This window comes from Emydura macquarii, unplaced genomic scaffold (assembly GCF_026122565.2).
Source record: "Emydura macquarii macquarii isolate MOO-44397 ecotype Brisbane River unplaced genomic scaffold, CSIRO-AGI_Emac_v2 contig_2473, whole genome shotgun sequence".
NCBI classification, from domain to species: Eukaryota; Metazoa; Chordata; order Testudines; family Chelidae; genus Emydura; species Emydura macquarii.
This window is the reverse complement of record NW_027132610.1, coordinates 13200683-13220043: the sequence shown is the minus strand read 5'-3', so window position 1 is coordinate 13220043 and position 19361 is coordinate 13200683. Positions and strand designations below refer to the sequence as shown.

The window sequence follows — 19361 nt, the reverse complement described above, 5'->3', positions numbered from 1 at the left end:
CAAAAGATTACATCAGACCATTGTGTCCTCGGTGTAGTCCACAGGGGCTATGCCCTTCAGCTTACGGCCTTTCACCCAGACTCCTTCCCCACCCCATCCCTCTTCAGGGACCCCTCTCATGAGCAATTCCTGTTGCAGGACGTGAATTCCCTCCTCCTCCTCGGGGCTCTGAAAACAGTCCCTCCACAGGAAGTAGGGAGGGGATTCTACTCCAGGTATTTCCTCATCCCCAAGGCAAAGGGGGGCCTGAGACCTATATTAGATCTCCGCCGTCTGAACAAGTTCATCAGACGTCTCAGGTTCCGTATGGTTTCCCTAGCCTCCATCATCCCCACAATGGATCCAGGGGACTGGTATGCCGCCCTCGACTTAAAGGACGCATATTTCCATACCTCCATCCTTCCCAGTCACAGGCGCTTCCTTCGATTTGTGGTAGTTGGCTGCCACTACCTATTCTCAGCCCTGCCCTTTGGCCTCTTGTCTGCCCCTAGGGTTTCCACAAAATGTATGGCAGTGCTGGCAGCCCACCTATGCTGCAGAGGGGTCCAGATCTTTCCATACCTGGATGACTGGCTGATCCGGGGCAGGTCCAGGGCCCACGTGAGGAAAAGCTTGGAGCTCACCTGCGCAACATGCACCAGACTGGGACTGCTTATCAACAAACAGAAGTCCAATCTCACTCATCGGGGCCACCCTGGATGCCACTCAGGCCAGAGCCTTCCTCCCACAGCCTCATTTCGAGGCGATGGCCGCCATAATCGATCATCTCCATAGGTCCCCCACAACGACAGCCAGGCACTGCCTGCAGCTGTTGGGACACATGGTGGCCTGTACGTATGTGGTGAGGCTGGCTCGCCTCAAGCTCAGGCCTCTCCAGGCATGGTTAGCCTCGGTGTATGCACTGTCCAGACACTCCTTGAACAGGGTGGTCATGGTTCCCACACAGGTCCTGACCTCCCTGAACTGGTGGAGGACTACCAAGGAAGTACTGAGGGGAGTCGCGTTCTGAGACTTGGCCCCAATGGTCACCCTCATCACAGATGCCTCGGATGTGGGATGGGGGGCCCACATCAACAGTGACCTGAGCACCCAGGGGCTCTGGTTGGCAGACGAGAGGGGTCTTCACATCAACATCCGGGAGCTCAGGGCAGTCCGCCTGGCCTGCAAAGTGTTCCTCAGATTTCTGAGGGGCAGGATGGTGCAGGTCCTCATGGACAACACGGCGGCCATGTTCTACATGAACAGGCAGGGGGGAGCACGCTCCTCGGCCCTTTGCCAGGAGGCCATTTGACTCTGGGACCTTGTGGTGAAGGCATGACTTTCACATATCTGCCTCTCATCTCCCTGGGATCAGGAACGACGAGGTGGACCACCTCAGCAGGTCGTTTCTACATGACTGGTTGCTACATCCGGAGGTGATATCTTTTATCTTCCGCAAGTGGGGCGTTCCCCAACTGGACCTGTACGCATCGTCCTGGAACAGGAAGTGCCCGAGATTCTGCTCATTCCGGGGTTGTGAGCTGGGCTCCATCTCCAAAGCGTTCCTCATAGATTGGACGGGGACCCTGATGTATGCGTTTCCCTCCATTCCACTACTGCCCAAAGTCCTCTTGAAAATCAAGAGGGACAAAGCGGATGTCATACTGATCACCCCAGCCTGGCCAAGACAGCACTGGTTTAGCATGTTGCTGGATCTGTCCATTGACCCCCGCCAGTGACGCTCCCGAAGCATTATGACCTGCTCTCCCAGGACCAGAGTCGCCTGCTGCACCTGGACCTGGACTCCCTCCACTTGGCGGCATGGAGACTCTGTGGCTGACAGAGGGAGACAGAGCCTGCTCAGTGCAGGTCCAACAGGTTCTGCTGGGCAGCAGAAAACCCTCCACTCAGGTGGTGTACCGGGCCAAGTGGAGGCTGGTTGGGCGGAGTCCTGGGGCATCCCACCGAGCTCCTCACCTATACAGGCTATCCTGGAGTACCTGCTCCGCCTCAAGCTCCAGGGTTTAGCGCTGGCCTCCCTGAAGGTGCACCTTATTTCATTATAACCAGGATATCTTCCTCCCCGTGTTCTTTCCTAAACCGCACGGTTCTAAGGAGAAGCAGAGATGGCACTTGCTGGATATGAGACAAGTCCTCGCCTATTACATTGAGCGGACGCGGCCATTCCGGAAGTCAACACAGCTGTTTGTGGCAGTGGCGGACCGGATGAAAGGCTCACCTGTCTCCACACAGTGCATCTCCACCTGGATCACCGCCTGCATCAGGAGCTGCTACGAGCAGGCAAAGGTGCCGCTTCCAGGAGCTGTTTCAGCGCACTGAACCAGAGCCCAGGCCTCATCGGCTGCCTTCCTGGAGAGAGTGCCCCTGCAGGATATCTGCAAAGCAGCTACCTGGTTGTCAGTCCACACCTTTACATCCCACTACGCCATCGTGCAGCAGGTGAGAGAGGACGTGGGGTTCAGCAGGGCTGTGCTCATGAGAGCAGCTCACCGTTGACTCCTACCCACCTCCAAGATATGGCTATTTAATCACCTATATTGGAATGGATATGAGCAATCACTCGAAGTAGAAAACAGGGTTATTTACCAGTAACTGTTGTTCTTCGAGATGTGTTGCTCATATCCATTCCACACCCATCCTCCGTCCCCGCTGTCGGAGTAATCAGAAAGAAGGGACTGAGGGCCCGCAGGGTCGGCATCACACCATATACCGCGGCATGAGTGCGGCACTCCAGCGGGTGCCTAAGCCAACCCTACGGGGCTTGCAAAGGGGAAAAAAGTTCCGGGAACCAGTGCACGGTGGCGCACACTCACCTATATTGGAATGGATATGAGCAACACATCTCGCAGAACAACAGTTACTGGTAAGTAACCCTGTTTTTTAGAACAGAATAAAGTAGATTAAAATGAAAATGATTTCTTATACGCCGGGACGTAGAGAAAGATAACTTTTCCCCCGAAGCAAAAAGTACATCACCTTGATGAGAGGTCTTGCTACTTATTAGTATGGTTGATTACACAGGAAGTATGTAATAAATTTACCTCACAATTAATAATCGATTTCAATCATACAGTCACAAAGAGGGATTCAGGATGCTTTCTTTAAATGCTCTAGAAGGTTATATAACCCAAAGGGAAAGGCAGAAAAACAAACTCTAAATGACTAATTGGCAAAACGGCAGTTACACAAACATGACTCTTATTAAAGGTTTTACTAGATGTAAAAGTAACCAGGGAGAAAATTAGGTATACTTTTAGTTTACTTAAATCTGTACAAATACCAGGCTTAGATGGATTGCCTGTCAGATTTGATTAAACCTACCAAGAATGGCTATAGCAGCTTATATTAAATATACTTTTATACAAAATATTATATCTCAAGGGCCACTAACCATCAGTCCTGGAATATCTCTTTTTGCAATATTCTTTGAACTAAATAAAAATACAGATTCTGAAGATGTATGTTTCCTTAACAAGGACACCAAAATTCTACCTAACATCTTACCTTTTTCAGTAAGAATTTATTATAGGGCAGATTCACCAATTTACACTTGGAGAAAGCAATGTTATATTACATAGCAGTCAAGAGAAACTGAAACATTTGCAAAACCCACTTAGTCTAAAAAGTGTTCAACTCACTAAAATGGAAGATTTTTTCAAGTACATAATGAAGATGGCAGTTGAGCCTTTGCATTTATATCCTCAGTAGGACTTTAGACTCAAAGAGGCCAAGTTGCATGCTGGCAGATATTCTACAGTTTCATCTCTTTTCTTCCCAGAAATAATACTATCATAAATGTACAACTTCCATTGGACATCAGTCACTAGAATCAATAATTTATTTTTCATCTGACAATGCAGTTATTCAGTTTTTAAATATTGAAACTAATCCATGCGACTTCTGTAGATGTCTAAGGACTCTAAACAAGAGCCAAAGACTTAAAATAAGCTCCTTTATACACATTTTAAACAATGAGAAAAAAAGAAACCCTTATATTCCTGTGCATTTTAGTTCTAATGGACAGAACACTGGACTGGGAGTCAGGCCATTTGGGTTCTATTCCTATCTCTACTGCAGACCATCAGTGTGGCCTTGGGCAACTCACTTCACTCCACTGTGAGCTAGGGTAGGGAAGGAGGGAAAAAGGTAATCTTGCCTATTTAGGTTGTAAGCTCTTTGGGACAGAGACTGTTACTGTGTGTATATTGAGCACTGAGCACAATGGGGTCTCAATTCCACCTGGGTCCTCCAGATGCTGTTGTAATACAGATAATAAATAATTTTAGAAAAAAAACATACGGGTCTCAAATAAAACAAGTTAAAGTTCCATGACATACTATTTAAATTGATTATTTTGTCTTTAATTTATATTTGAAGTTAATGAATGCCTTGCATCCAGTTGTTTACTATACTGTCACCTCTGCACTTTGCATGGTAATCTGGTACTATCTCTGACAACTATCAGTTATACTATGCAGTCAACGTATGTCAGTATGCCTAACTGCTGCACTGGCTCTCCCTCCACTCACTGCTTTGCACAATAATTTTATTATGGCAAACCATATAGGCGGTGAAAAAAGATAGGACAAGCCCAAAGGAAACTATCATAGAATTAAAGGAAATATGGGTGGCAATCTTTATCATCATTCAGAATTGGTACATAGATGGAAGTAAGGGACATAGATCCAGTGCTTTGAATTGGTGGCAAAATGCTTCCTTTTACTTTTTCAGTTATACCAACTTAGTTTTAAAAGCTGCAGCATCAGAACTAGATCTGGTCAAAACATGGAGTTTCCATTCCATGGGAAATTCCAACATTTTCAAATTTATTTTCATTCCAAATCAGAATGAAAAGTCAAAATGTTGAAATTTCCCATAGAAAGGAAATTCCAAAACTTTTAGAGTAATAAAAAACAACTTTGTTTCAATAGTATCAAATTGCTTTTTTTCCCCCCAGTAATGTCAAAACACTTCATTTTGATAAGGAAAAATGCTTAATTTCAATGAGGCAAAATACAGATTAAATAAATATATACAATATTCAATAGACTATAATCATAGTATTAAAAATCAATATTTTAATATATCAAAGTTGAAACCCTATGAATCAAAGCAAAACATTTTGGCATTATCATAATGAAATGAGAAATTCAAAACAATTTATCTTTTTTTCCGTGGGAAATTTAATTGAAATTGACACAATACCTGCAATAGGTTTCTATTATGATGAAACTGCATTTTCTGGTGGAAAACTATTCCAATGGAAATTTTTCAACCAGCTCTCATCAGAACATAACTACTAGAACAGAGTTCTAGTTAAAAGTGAAGTTCGAGGATATATTCTGGATCCAAACTGTTTCTTATTAAGCATTACAATTGTATTGTTTCTAATGTACTAGTGGAAAAAATTATGACTGTTGCACTGGTTACAATGATTTAAAAATAAACTCCTTAGAAGATCAGCTTAAATTATAAGATTTGACATAGTTTGGTGTCTGAGTACTTCAAAGACTGGTTTCAACCTTTCTATTATACACAAAGTAATTTGTTTTTTTCTGCAAAGGTTTCTGTTTCTGCTTGCCAAAGTGGGCTCTTTTAGAAGTTTTGTATAACTATCTTGGAATGTTCTTACTAACAATATTAAATGTTGTAAAAGCTTGGTCAAATGTTGTAAAACCTTGATCACAACTTCTTAAAGTATTAGAGCCTGAATGTATTTTAATTATCTTGTTTTAAAGCTACATTTTTTCAGTGAAACATTGAACATTAAAATTTTAGCACTTTAGGATATTATTTTGTATGACTGACTATATTAATATAGTTTTGTTGGAGATCATATTAACAAATATCTCGACCATTATATGTTCTATCCATCGTAGGTACTTATACAGCTGCCATCACCATAATACCTGAGCACCTCACACATATCTGAGCTCACAATATCTCTGTGAGGTAGGGAAGTATTATCATCCCCATTTCAGAGATAGGCAACTCAGGCAAAGAGACCCTAACTGACCTGCTCAGATCACACAGAATACCCGTGAAAAAGCAGGAAATTGAACCCAGGTGTCCCATAGCTATAATCACTGGACCATCCTGCCTCTCATTCTAACATACTAAACTAACACATTTATTGTTGTAGAGAACCAATTGTTAGGAAAGTATAATTCTATTCAAATCTATGAGGTGCTTATGCTGTATTCATCACCATAATCTGAGCGCCTTTGAGCCATGTGACTAACATTCACCTAAAACACTACAGCAGTGTTGTGATTGTTAAGCCACATTAAGAATATAATAAAAAGTACATAAAATTCAAGGCTAGCAGTATTTTTCAGTTATTTTAATAACTACTTAGCATGCTCCCAGAATATTTTATAATTTTTTAAAATTTTTGCATTATTTTGGTTATTGCCTATGTGCGATTTTGTTGTGTCATCAGAAAGAACAACTAAAATAAAATTATAAAGTATGCATACCTCATGTTTTCAGCTGAATCCTCTGGCATTGGAGCAACAGTTTGTACAGCTGGGAGATTTTTACTGGTAGCACCATTCACAAAGCTAGAGGATGAAGAGGAAGAAGAAGATCCTGAATCCACTGCACCTGTCCCCAAAATAAAATTAGATTTTAATTCAGTTAGAAAAATAAAACTTTAAAAGATTTCTAATACAATGATGTTTCATGTCATGTCAGTCTATTTTAAAATAAGTAATAAATCATCTTACCTATTTAAAAACAATTAAAAGAGCTTTAACATATAAATAACAGAATAATTTACTATGGTAAAAAGTCTGTAAATGTTTGATATTGCTCTGGAAATGTACATAATTAAGCTATGTCTACTGATAAATTAGACAGTTGTATGTTACAAATTCAAATGTATTTTAACATAAAAATGAAGGGGAACAACAGATCAAAGTACACTAACATAAAATGAAATTGCCTGAAAATAAATAAGGACTCAGTTACTGAAATATATTTAATAAAAAAAGAGTTCAAACAAAAATATTCCTGCCTTTCACTTTCGTTGCCTTTTACATTATTTTTACAGATCAGTGGTTAACTCTGTAAAACTACATACTAATATTAGTATTTTGCATGTGTATAGCACTTTTTATTCTCAAAGCGCTTTTACAAATGTTAACTAGCCATTCTGGAGAAAAAGAAGCAAAATAAAATGAGTCTTACCTCTTGTTCTCAATTACCCAAAAAATAAATGCCAAGGGCTAAAATATTTTCACATCATCATATGAGACAAACCATCACCAGAATGATAAAGCCATATTCATTATGAGCTCGTGTGGAGAATGAGAGAGTTATGTATATTTTCTTTTTTTTTTTTTTTTTTTTTTAAATAAACATCATATGCACCTAGGGTGACCAGATGTCCCGATGTTATCGGGCCCATCCTGATATCAAGGGCTTTGTCTTATTATAGGACCCTATTTCCCAATCCCATCCCGATTTTTCACACTTACTATCTGGTCACCCTTTTTGCACCTCAGTTTACCTGGTTGGTATTCTCTTGCCTGACTGCAAGGAGATAAATCAAAGGATGCTGTTGGGGAGGAAACAAAACAATGGCAAAGATAAGGTACAATCTGAGGGAATACCAATAGTCCTTGAGGAAACAACAGGGACATTATTGATTTGGGAATACCCCTATCTGGCTCCAACCAGGCTGTCAAGGTTTACTTTTTCCAGATCTGAGCCTAGGATCAAAGCGGATATTAAAATCTTAAAAGATATGGCCCTTAAAAAGGAGGTGGGTTGTCAGAAGCTGCCCAGGAAGGAGATGCTAACACAAACACAAAAACTTGCAGCAAGCAGGCTGTCTTTTCCCATCCAGAGATGAAGATAACTTGGATGAAAGCCACTTACGAAAGCTTTCAAGGAAACATTAAGGTTTAGGTAAGAGAAAATAGGTATATAGATCTTTATCGTTTTTACTCTTTGCTCTGCATGCTACGTACCTTTGGAAGAATAAAAAATGCTTTGTTGTGAAGAAACTTATCACTATAATCAGCCACTGTCACAAGCTCCCAGAGGAAAAGGGCTTGCAGATCTCAAACCCAGTTGAGTTTGTCCCGTTAAGACAGTTGGGAAACAGGGTGGCTGTGCCCAGAGATCCAGCCTAAGAGTGGTAGGACTGCATGAGTACACGTAGATAGGGTCAAGGTACTGAAATCTGTCCCCAAAAGGATGTACTTGAGAGACACTAAAAGGGATCTAAAAAGCACAGCTTGCCTTGGGACAGCCATGGTAACAGTGGAATGTTGACTGTGACAGGATGATTTGGAATGTGACAGCTTGTTTTTTGTTTTTTTTTAATAATGGTCCTAAAAACCTTAGCATGGAATATTTTTGTAAGAGGAAGTTATACCCAGGTGACATTTGTGCCATATTGTAAAAACTATAAGAATTAGAGGATTAGGAGGGACATCTGGAGTCTCTAAATAACTGAATAGCATTTTTCCCACAGCAGTAAATTACTGTTTAGTACACTTTACAATGTAGTATTAGTTTCACTGGCTTTTTACCAAGGGATTTTTAAACACCACAGCAAGTACATAAACTGGACAGTATCTGGATAATTTGGGCAAATAAATGCCTTAAGAACAAAACCATGTAATTCATTATGTTACTTATTGAAGGTATAATATGACTGAATCATCTGAAACTGTAAATCCCATACTTCAGCTAATTCAATGACAAAAACAGAACAATATGCTGCCAGCCCCACCAAAAAAACATCATGACTTGACTCTGTGTAAGCAACATCCTGACGAACCTGTTTATCTCGTCAATGCATCAGGTATATCCACTAGCTTTTGATTTGCAATTTATCATTGACACATACACTTTTTAGAATATGGGAATTAAGCTCTACCTTTGCTGAGATTGAAGAGTTAGAATAAATGTTCATCCATGTGAATTCAGGCATAAAAAGCTTTATAAAATGGAACAAGCCCAAAATGGCAATGAACTTCCTTACTCAAAGGTCAGTTAAGAAGCTCAGTACATTTGTAGTTCTGAGGAATTAAATTGGTAAAATTTGCTGAAATACTTTCCAGTCAGTACTTTCCCATAAATCTGCTATTCATAGTCTGCTAGACAAAAATGGGTATGATAAAAAGAATACATAGAAGGTGCAGGGAGAACTATGAAAAGTTAACATTTACCCACAGTCAACACACTGTGGCATGTGATACTGCAGTATTTCCATATACTATACTTAGAATCATTGTGAGTGAATTATTGCTTTCTTAATAGCAATCACTGTACAAAAGAGCTACTCAGTTGATTAAAGGTATGGGATGCTTTAAAGCTATGATGTGAAGATTGAGAATGTGAGACCTATGTAGTAGTATCATTTGGAGAAAAGACTTCAATATGGGACCGTCTTATGGTATATGGGTACCGAAAAAGGGAATTACAAACAGAACTTGAACTAAAGAGAAACAGATAAACAAACAGAAATGTTTACAGAAGTGTTAATTTAATTAATTAATTTAATAGAACAGATATTTTTTCTTGAAAGATTAATTAACATTACTGTTAACAGTACTGGCAAATCCTGTTAGCAGAAAGAAGGCTGCGAAGATTTCCACTGCCTCACTCCATAGCAACACTTCCCCATGTCCCACTCTCAAAAAGATTTTATTTTTCTCAACCTTTGACTTTAAGTTGAGGAATGTTACATCATTGAACTGATTCTCAAGTGTTTTATGTGTATAGTTAAAAACAAATAGTCCAATACCAGCAACTTATCTATAGTATGAATAAAAATCAATTCCTCTCTCAATCCTATTTCACTGATCTGGAATCTGCAATGTCATAATCCTACCCAGTCTCCAGTCATCCATACAATCTTCCAGGGTAGGTAGCCCTTGAATTTCTAATGTAACAAATAAAAATTTAAGCCCCACTCCCCAAAAGGCCTTCCTTATAATATTATAAAAGAAAGAAAAAATCCCTTTCCCCTCTTTTAAAACCTTTATAGGTCACCTTTAAGGTGAAATTAAACTGTTACTTGAAGAATGATTCAGGTTAACATTGGTGAGTATTCACTGAAAGGCCTCATGAAAGAAAACCATTATGACTTTCACTCACAAATATTAAATCTATAGATTTGGGGTCAGGAAGAAATATTTCCTGTTCCACTCTAGGGTATATTAGTAGGGCTTTTACCTTTATTGGGGTATTAAGAAGAGAATAGTTAATGCTACTTAATGCTAGTAGAATATGTCCCCTATATACTATCACTGGAGAGAGGAGGAACTCATTTCTGTTGTAATCCTCTATGTTTCTAAGACATGATTAGGAGTATATATATTCACCTACATAAGGTTGCATAATTTCCCTAAGTAGTAATGGAGGGAATACACCTACAGCATGAATAAACTATGTCCTTCATAGAGGACAAGAGATATAATTGAGCTTTCAAGGTTTTTATTTTTAAAAAGGTACAACAATAATAGAAAGGAGACAACTGAAGAAAAAAACAGAAAAAAAAAGATGATGTTCACAAAAATATTTAAGGACGATACCTGTTGTATTAATCATACTTTTTGGTGTAGCTCCTGTAGCAGCAAATATGTTAGGTGTAGTACCCGGTGGCAGTACACCTCCAGCAGTGGCAGCTCCAACTGTGGTAACGGCTAGACTACCTGGAGGCGGTTTCTTTACAGGTACAACAACACTCCTGCAGAGAATGAAATGGCAAGTTAATACACCACAAAGGAGTAACATTGGAGTTTTGTTTTCTTTGTTTAGCCAATTTTGATAATGAATACACAAATGTAAGACTGGAAAGGGCCTTGAGAAATCATCGAATCCATGACCCCTGCACTCAGGCAGGACCATCTCTGAGAGGTATTTGTCCAACCTTTTCTTAAAATCCTCCAATGATGGGGATTCCAAAACTTCCCTTGGAAACATTTTTCCAGAGGTTACCTACCCTTATAGTTGGAAATATTTTCCTAAAATCTAAAGTAAATCTCCCTTGCTGTAGATTAAACCCATTACTTCTCCTTCTACCTTCAGTGCACAAGGAGAATGACTGTTCAATAATTTAACAATTGTAGAGGACGGGTCCTCTTTGCAACAGTCCTTAACATATTTGAAAAGTTATCTGGTCCCTGCTCAGCCTTCTTTCCTCAAGACTACACATGTCCTGGTTTTCCTCATAGAACAGGTTTTCTAAACCTTTCAGCATTTTGTTGCTCTTCTCTGGACTCTCCCCAACTTGTCTACATCTTTCCTAAAGTGTGGCATCCAGAACTGAACACAGTGCTTCAGCTGAGGCCTCATTAGTGCCGAATATCGTGGGACAATTACCTCTCATGTCTTATATATGATCCTCCTGTTAATTCACTTCAGAATGATATTAACTGATATTAACCTTTCTTACAACTGCACCACACTGACAACTTGTATTCTATTTGTGATCCACTGCAACCCCTAAATCCTCTACAGTAGTAATACCATCTAGCCAGTTATTTCCCATTTTGTAATTGTGCATTTGATTTTTCCTTCCTACGTGAATTACTTTGCACTTATCTTTATTTAATTTTATCTTGTTGATTTTAAACCAATTCTCCAATTTGTTAAGGTCATTTTGAATTATAATCCTGTCCTCCAAAGTGCTTGCACCCCTCCCACTCTCAGCTTCATGTAATCTGCAAATTTTATAAGCATATTCTACACTCCATTATTGAAGTCATTAATGAAAATATTGAATAATACCAGACCCTACAGAACCCCACTAGATACGCTCTGCAAGTCTGACAGCAAACCATGGATGACTACTTTTTGAGTATAGTCTTTCAACCAGTTGTGTACCCACCTTATAGTAATTTTATCCAGACCACATTTCCCTAGTTTGCTTATGAGAATGTCACATGGGACTGTGTTAAAAGCCTCACTAAAAATCAAGATACATCATGTTTACTGCTTCCCCCCATCCATTAGGCCAGTAACTTTGTCAAAGAAGGAAATTAGTCTGGTTTGGCTTGATTTGTTCTTGACAAATCCACACTGGCTATTCCTTATACCCCTATTGCCCTCTAGATGCTTACAAACTGATTGTTTAATAATTTGTTCCAGTTTCTGTCCAGGTATGCAAGTTAGGATGACTGATCTATAATTCCCCATGTCATTTTTGTTCCTCTTTTTAAAAATAGGTACTATGTTTGCCCTTCTCCAGTCCTCTGGGACCTCATCTGTCCCTCATGAGCTCTCAAAGATAACTGCTAATGGTTTGCTTCAGCTAGTTTCTTAAGTATCTTAGGATGAATTTCATCAGGCCCTGATGACTTGAATACATCTCACTTATCTAAATATTCTTAACCTGTTCTTGCCCTATTTTGGTTTCTTCTATCTTGTTAATATTAATTGGGTTGAGTATCTGGTCACCACTAACCTTTTTAGAGAAGACTAAAGCAAAATAGGCATAATTATACCTAAATATTTTCTTAACTTTTATGGGGAAGTCAATGCCGTCTAGTTGACCGAGCATAAAATTGGGATCTAGAAACTTCTAATACAGTTCCTGCCACTGACTGTGTGGTCATGAGAATCTCAATTAACTTGTTTCAGTTTGAATACCTGTAAAATGAAAATATCTCCTCTTTCACAAGTATGTTGTGAGCGCTAATAATTGTCATTAATGTCTTTAGAGTATTTTGCATTTTCAATTTTATAAGCACAAATACTGCTATAATTGTGACAATGCAGTACATACTGTAAGTGCACATCTGTACAATCTTAGATGAAACAAATGGCATTGATGCCATTAGATGGTCTTATCAAAGCCATCAAAATAACAGTTATAGACAATATCTGAATATAGGATCCGATTCTTCACTGCCTTGCATCTTGTGCAGTCAACTATACTTATAAAATACAGTGTAAAATGCTACTAATCATAGTTCTGCACTCACACTCATGGTGGTGTTTTATATCCATTTTGCTCTCAACATTGCCAAGGAGTAAACTGAAAACACAACATGCAAGACTGTGAAGACTGAAGCCCACTGTGTATATAATGTACTTAATTTTATTAAGTAAAAAAGCTTGTTGCAGTACTGAGGCTTTGTAAACTTTCAAGAAATGAATGTATGGACCACATACAAATCTTGATTATTTTATTGATACAGGTACATATTCATCTAATCTGAAGACACAGTATAAAAGACCTGATATATGCAGTTCAAAATAAAAAAAGGAAAAATACCAAAGGGACATTTAAATAGGAGGTCTCTGTCATAGTGCTGGCAGAAATGCAATCTGTCTACTTTTAATGTCTCTCTCTCTCTCTTCATTGTATAGAGAGGCTATTTCTGTTGCCCCTGCTTCATAACAAAACTAGAAAGTGAAGAACAAATCTGAAACAGAAGGGATTTTTAAATGCAAGAAAAAAAAAAAAAAAAGATCCTTATTTTCATTACACCCACATGCTTTTTTTCTGAACACATGCACTTCATTTTTCAAACTAAAATAGACATAATACTGTAGTTCTTAAAGAACAAAAGAATGTAGCTATTTAGGTAACATGTCAGCTTCCTGGCTACAGCTCTGCACTTCAGAAAGTGCTTTTAGTAAGGATTTCTCAGTATATTTCTTACTAAACCTGACAAGATTCTTTCAGGAAAAAAAAAAGTGTTTTAAGAAGAAAGCGTAGCTAGATTTCTGATGTTCATTTATTAAATAAATGAGGTCAAAGTTAAACTTATAGACCAAAATTTCACTTCTTCTTGCAAAAGATACTTTTAAATATTTTGCCAAAGCATGTGATTTTATTCGCATCAGTCCAACATTCTGGTTGCGGAGTACACCTTTCCGGTCAGCTTAAAAAAAGGAGAAAGATTCTTAAGCAAACTGCAATAAACTCAAAGGACTCTTTGGACTGGTATGTTTAAAACAGACCTGTTTCCAATAGTTTGACTTAAAGGTTGAATAGGATACAGAGGAGAATAGATCTTTAGGCAACTCCATATATACTAGGTCTAAGTGCAAAGGGTCCAATAAAATGGGAATGGATGTTTGTCCATTGTCCATGTCCAACAGACATCATTAAGCAGTGTGACCTGTGCTGTCTCAGAGCCACATTTCAACCTAAAACTCAACTGGGAATGGTGAAGAATGCTGACAGATGTCAGGTATACTTGGAGATAACTATTTGCCAACTTCTCCATCGTTTTGCTTGGAAACAGAAGATTAAACAGTTGGTAATACTGGAGAGAGAGATTGGATCAAGAGTTGGTTTCATTAGTATCAATTTTGAGTAACTATGGCTGACAGACCACTCCCTTTCAATCACACTGACCATAGAGTCAATGAACCTGACAGTAGTATCAACCTGTCACAGCAGCATCCCAGATGCTCTTAGCTATCCCTCAATAACCAGGACCATCATGGGTCAGTGGAGAGTCAGATTTCCTGTGCTGTTCTATGCCATGTTCTGAGAAAGATGCTGTGTGCCCCATCAGTTCTGAATGTGATTGCTGGAGACTAGAGTAGCTTTCTCAGATATGAATAATTATCTCTGTAAAAATAAGGCAAGACAGTTTCACAGAGAAAAAACATAGGAATTTCAAGTATTGGTTGTGCCTTTGCCGTTCTATATCTGTTTCTATTGTTGAGTCTCTATCCTTCACATTTCTTCTGTTACATACCATCTGAGAACCTCTATAATGTGTGGGACATTGAATGGGAAAGGGTGTGTTTATATTTAGGATGCATTTAGTTCTCTGACAATTTCTTGGCTCGGTGGCATTTTCCATTAGAATTTTTAGGAAGGTAGCCGGGAACATACATTCTATGGCAGGCAATCAAAATTGGGCCTTTTACTTGCTAAGAAGTGGGAAAGAGCTCAGATGTCAGCTAAGAAGAAACAATGGACTGATCAGGATGCAATGCTGTGTGCATCAATGGTTGACAGAATGCCTACTTTGAAGACAAGAGAAAATATAGTCATGTGGTTAACACATTGGTTGGCAGTTCAGGAGATCTGGGTTCCCTGACTCTATAAAGAGATTTCCTACGTGGGCTTTGGACCATCTCCCTCTGACTCGGTTCACCATTTGTAAACTCTGGGTACTGCCCTAACTCAGAGGGGTGTTGTGCGGGTAGATCCACAGAAGCCTGGAGGATGCTCAAAAACTATGGTGATGGAGACATGCAAGTACTAAATGGATAAATTTTAGTTAATAAATGGCCAGGTGTCCCACACTAAATGTTGGCCATTTAGGGCAGTGTTCACTTTTCATAGGTGATGGAATGAGTGTTCTTCAGTCTCCATGGCTTTGAACTGGAAGTTAGGTCCAAATTCCATCAAGACAGAGGCAGTAGGTGGTGTTTTAAGATTAGATGCCATGTCTTGTGTCTGTGAGATGCTCTGCTTTTGACTATTTTGTTTGCAAAGTGGGCCATGAGCTATTGATTTCACATAAAAATTGGGCACTCTATCAGCACTGGGAGAGGCCCAGTTTGTTTTGTCTCCTTCCAGGTCCTGGACTGTAGAGTGGACCCCCTTGCACTTTAAGGGTGTGATATCGAAAAGTGCTCTGTGTTGGCCTAATTTTGCTCCCACTGAAGACAACAAGAGCTTTACAACTAGCTGCAGTGGGAGGAGAGAGTGGTCAGGACTGAGCACTTTTCAAAATCACATCCGGAATCAGTATAGTAATGCAGTGAGAAGAAGAAAGATCCTCTGACATATAATTTAAATGCTTCATTCTGGTTACTGGATCATATGATCCACTGTGGTGTTCCCAACTGGGTACCTTTCCTATATAGTGAACAAAAGTCTGCTAACATCTGGAAGTGTGTGCTGGGCCAGCTGTTCTTTTTATGTCTTGTAGTCTCTGTGTGACTTTTTCAGATGAGCGTCTTCAGGATTGTCTAAAACAATTCTGATCCCCAGTACTTCCAGAGTGTATGACTGGTAAATTTGCTGAGATCTTACAATGGGCAATGGATCTCAGAAAAGACAGAAAGACATGATCAATTAAAAGATTGCTGAAGCATGGGAAAAGAAAGAACTGTCCAGAATTGGAACATAGGAGTTGCTATTCTGGATCAGACTTGAGGTCCATCTAGTCCAGTTATGGTTCCAGGGCAAGCTGTTCCTTTAACGTCTCACTTAGTTTCTCATTAAGCATCCTTCCATTTTACAGGCCCACATCTGTACTTCTCAGGGTAGAATCCTGTGACTGACCCCACTTTTAGACTGTATACCCAGAGCACGGACCCATGTCCTCAGCAGGTCCAACTGGGCTTTGGCACCTACTCTAGACTTTTTTCAGGACTTGTAACCAGTATGAAAATACAGTGTCAGAAAACAGCTTGTTCAAAATAAAGTATTATTTATTTGTCCAAAGGAAGATAAATGGAGAGGGACGAGATTAAAACCACAAAAGGCTTATTCCCTTCACTGGACACACCCCTAGTGGTCTAATATCTGGGAATCCATCTATGAGAGAGATATGGGATAGATCAAAATCATCGATATTTCTTGATATGATAAACTACTTAGCACATCCTGAATTTCTAAATGAACTTCACACTAAAGAGGTGTCTCAAAGCATCAACAAATGCAGTTCTAGACATGCTAGCACATTCAAACACAGTCTGATAAAACAGGGCAAACATACCAAATAAAGATTGCATGCCTATGGAATAAAGTTCAGTAAACTGGAAATACAGGAGTGATAAGCTGCAAAGTTTTATCCACCAAGTGTTCAGACAGTTCTTATTTATATATTGTTATGTACTGGTACATATGAAAGACCATAAACAAAGGGTAATGATAAATGGTAATTGTATTGGGTTGTAAGGATGGATGGGGTAGGATGGGAATGTCTGTCTGTCCAATAGAAAGTGGTGAAGGTGGGTGGGTCAATAGTAGTTGTAGCCCATGGGGCTAGTTTGCCTTTATTATATTCACTGCCCTGCCTTTATTATATTTGTATTATATTTAGCAGTAACGCAAGGAACATACAGTCCTGTATCATGTAAGATATTACTTTTAGCAGTTAGCATAATGTTTGAAGCCTATGGACTTTGACACAGATAAATATTTAACCGTCACCCCTAAGTTTTGAGGAACTGGAAATAGAGTATAACGGGGAATTTCATCCATAATTACATCAGCCAACCACAGAAACATGAGCTAACCCCAGCTTTTGGAAAGTACATCCAACCACAAGAGTGCCATGGCAATGAATTGACATATACAATAAGTTGAAATCATTAATATACTAACCTATAAAGAAAAAGGACACCTCAACATTAGTAGCATGAGGAAATACAAATAAAGAAGAGGGGAAATACTCCTATTAAATATGTATTAGACATAATGGCGTCAGCGTAACATATTATTGAAGTGGTATCTCAGCCTGTGGGCAGTAGGAGAGATGCAGTCCTTGGAAGGGGCTAGAATGATGGCCACTGGTGATGAGGAGGAAGATGATGGTGATGAGGAAGATAATGGCTAACATTTCTGGTTGTTCTGCAAGGGATGGTGAGAGTATGGATGTTCAAATGTACTTCCTGTATTATCTCTATCTATCTTACTGAGTTGGAGTGTGTGACTTTGCTACATGTATTAATAAATTATTGTAAATAGAGAAGAGTTCCTATAGTGTGAATGTTGCAACTGTTTGGGGTTCCCAACTATATAGCCATTGTAATAATACTTGGCCTGATCTTGGGACACAAACTTATCAACCCTCAAAGTAATAATTGGGAATTCTTAAGTAATCAATTTAATTAATACACATTTTATAGATCAGGCCACATGGTGCAAGTTGAAAAGCAAAACACTTTGTCAAAAAACAAAGCAGTGCTAGTAGAGAGTGAATATATATAATATTGCAATAAGACAAGATGACAAAAAAGCCAGCAATGATGCTACATACTGACTGTCCTTTGGAGAAGCAATACAAATAACTAAGGGCTGGAGGGATTGAATTATGAGGAAAGACTGAAAGACCTAAAGTGCTAAATGATGACTAAGGGAAATATGATAATATTTGAAGGATGTAAATATCAAAGAAAGAGCAGAATTAGTTAGGGTATTCTCCAAGGGAACATGCCTACAAATACTGGAATAAAAAATAAACTCCTGGACTATCATTATAGCAGTGGTGATGGGTGCTACCACAGTACTCATGGGTAAGCTCAATCAACACGCAGTGACATAAATGCTACTCCTGGAATCACAGTGGATGATCAGTGTACCACCAGCACTTCTCTAATCACACATAAGATACCTATGACTACAGGGAAGTGTATATTACCTTCTTCAATTCTGCTGTTCAAAAACAAAAATCTGAGTGTTTTGGAATTTTTGGTCAAAAACAATTTTTCTTCTAATTTTAGTTTTTCAATGAAAACATTTCTATTTAAACTAAATCAAGTATTTTCATGAAAAAACTATTTTCCATCAAAAATGTTTAAATGGAAATTTGTAAATTACACCAATAGAATACAGAGGTTTAGAACTGAAGTGCCATTTAAATCTCAAACAGATAGTGTTACCATAACAAAACTAACTCAGTACATACCCATAACCAAAATATGTACAATAATGGAACCAGTGAGATGGGTACCAATCCACTCCACTTAATATACAATTTATCTTTTCTTATACACACAGAGAAAATGTGTTACTATATATTATTATTTTATAATTTTCTCGGATGATTTGGTGGGAACAGAGCTAGACCAACATTCAGAACTTTTGCAAGTACAATTTCTTTCAAATGACTTTTAAATTGACGGGAACATTTTGGAAATGATAAAGTAAATGAGAAAGTTCATTTAAACTGATGAGAGAGAGTGCACTTGTACTCTCTCAACCAACCAAGATACAGTACATAATTGTGGTTTCAAGTGTCGTTCAATCCACAAACTACCCTTTGAATTCACATCCATTATTTTCCCCCTTCAACCAATTAGAAACTGAATGAGGAGTTGGGCCAGAATTTTAAAGATATTTAAGCATCTAAAGATGCTGATTGGTGCCAAGTGGGATTTTCAGAAGTGCCTAGGTTTCCATCTTCCACTGATTTCAGTGGGAGTTGTGCACCTAAATACTTTTGAAAATCCTACTAGGCACCTATCTGCATCTTTAGGCACAATTTTTTTAAAATTGTTCTTAAATCTTGCCCATAGGCCTTTGCAATGCTGAGTGGAGCAATGCCTAAATATCTTTAAAAATCTGGACCTTCAGTACTTAGAAACGTATTTGTGATATTTACAGATCTGTGGTGGGAGTGCAAGCTGCACAATGGTATCCTACCCAAAAAAATATGATTTGGCATTCAAACCAATAGAATGATGTTGAATAG

General features: G+C 38.9%; 1 protein-coding gene across 9 annotated transcripts in view; it reads right to left on the bottom strand.

The window, feature by feature from the left end:
• NBEA (neurobeachin) overlaps positions 1-19361 on the bottom strand; it is a 748678-nt gene that overhangs the window by 404994 nt on the left and 324323 nt on the right. For 8 of the 9 annotated variants that reach the window (XM_067562991.1, XM_067562985.1, XM_067562986.1 and 5 more), the window contains 2 exons: positions 10554-10708; positions 6480-6606 (listed from right to left, as the gene is read on the bottom strand). In XM_067562991.1, coding sequence (XP_067419092.1) covers positions 6480-6606; positions 10554-10708 — 282 coding nt within the window. The remainder of the gene's footprint in view (positions 1-6479; positions 6607-10553; positions 10709-19361) is intronic. The other variant, XM_067562987.1, reaches the window with a different exon arrangement.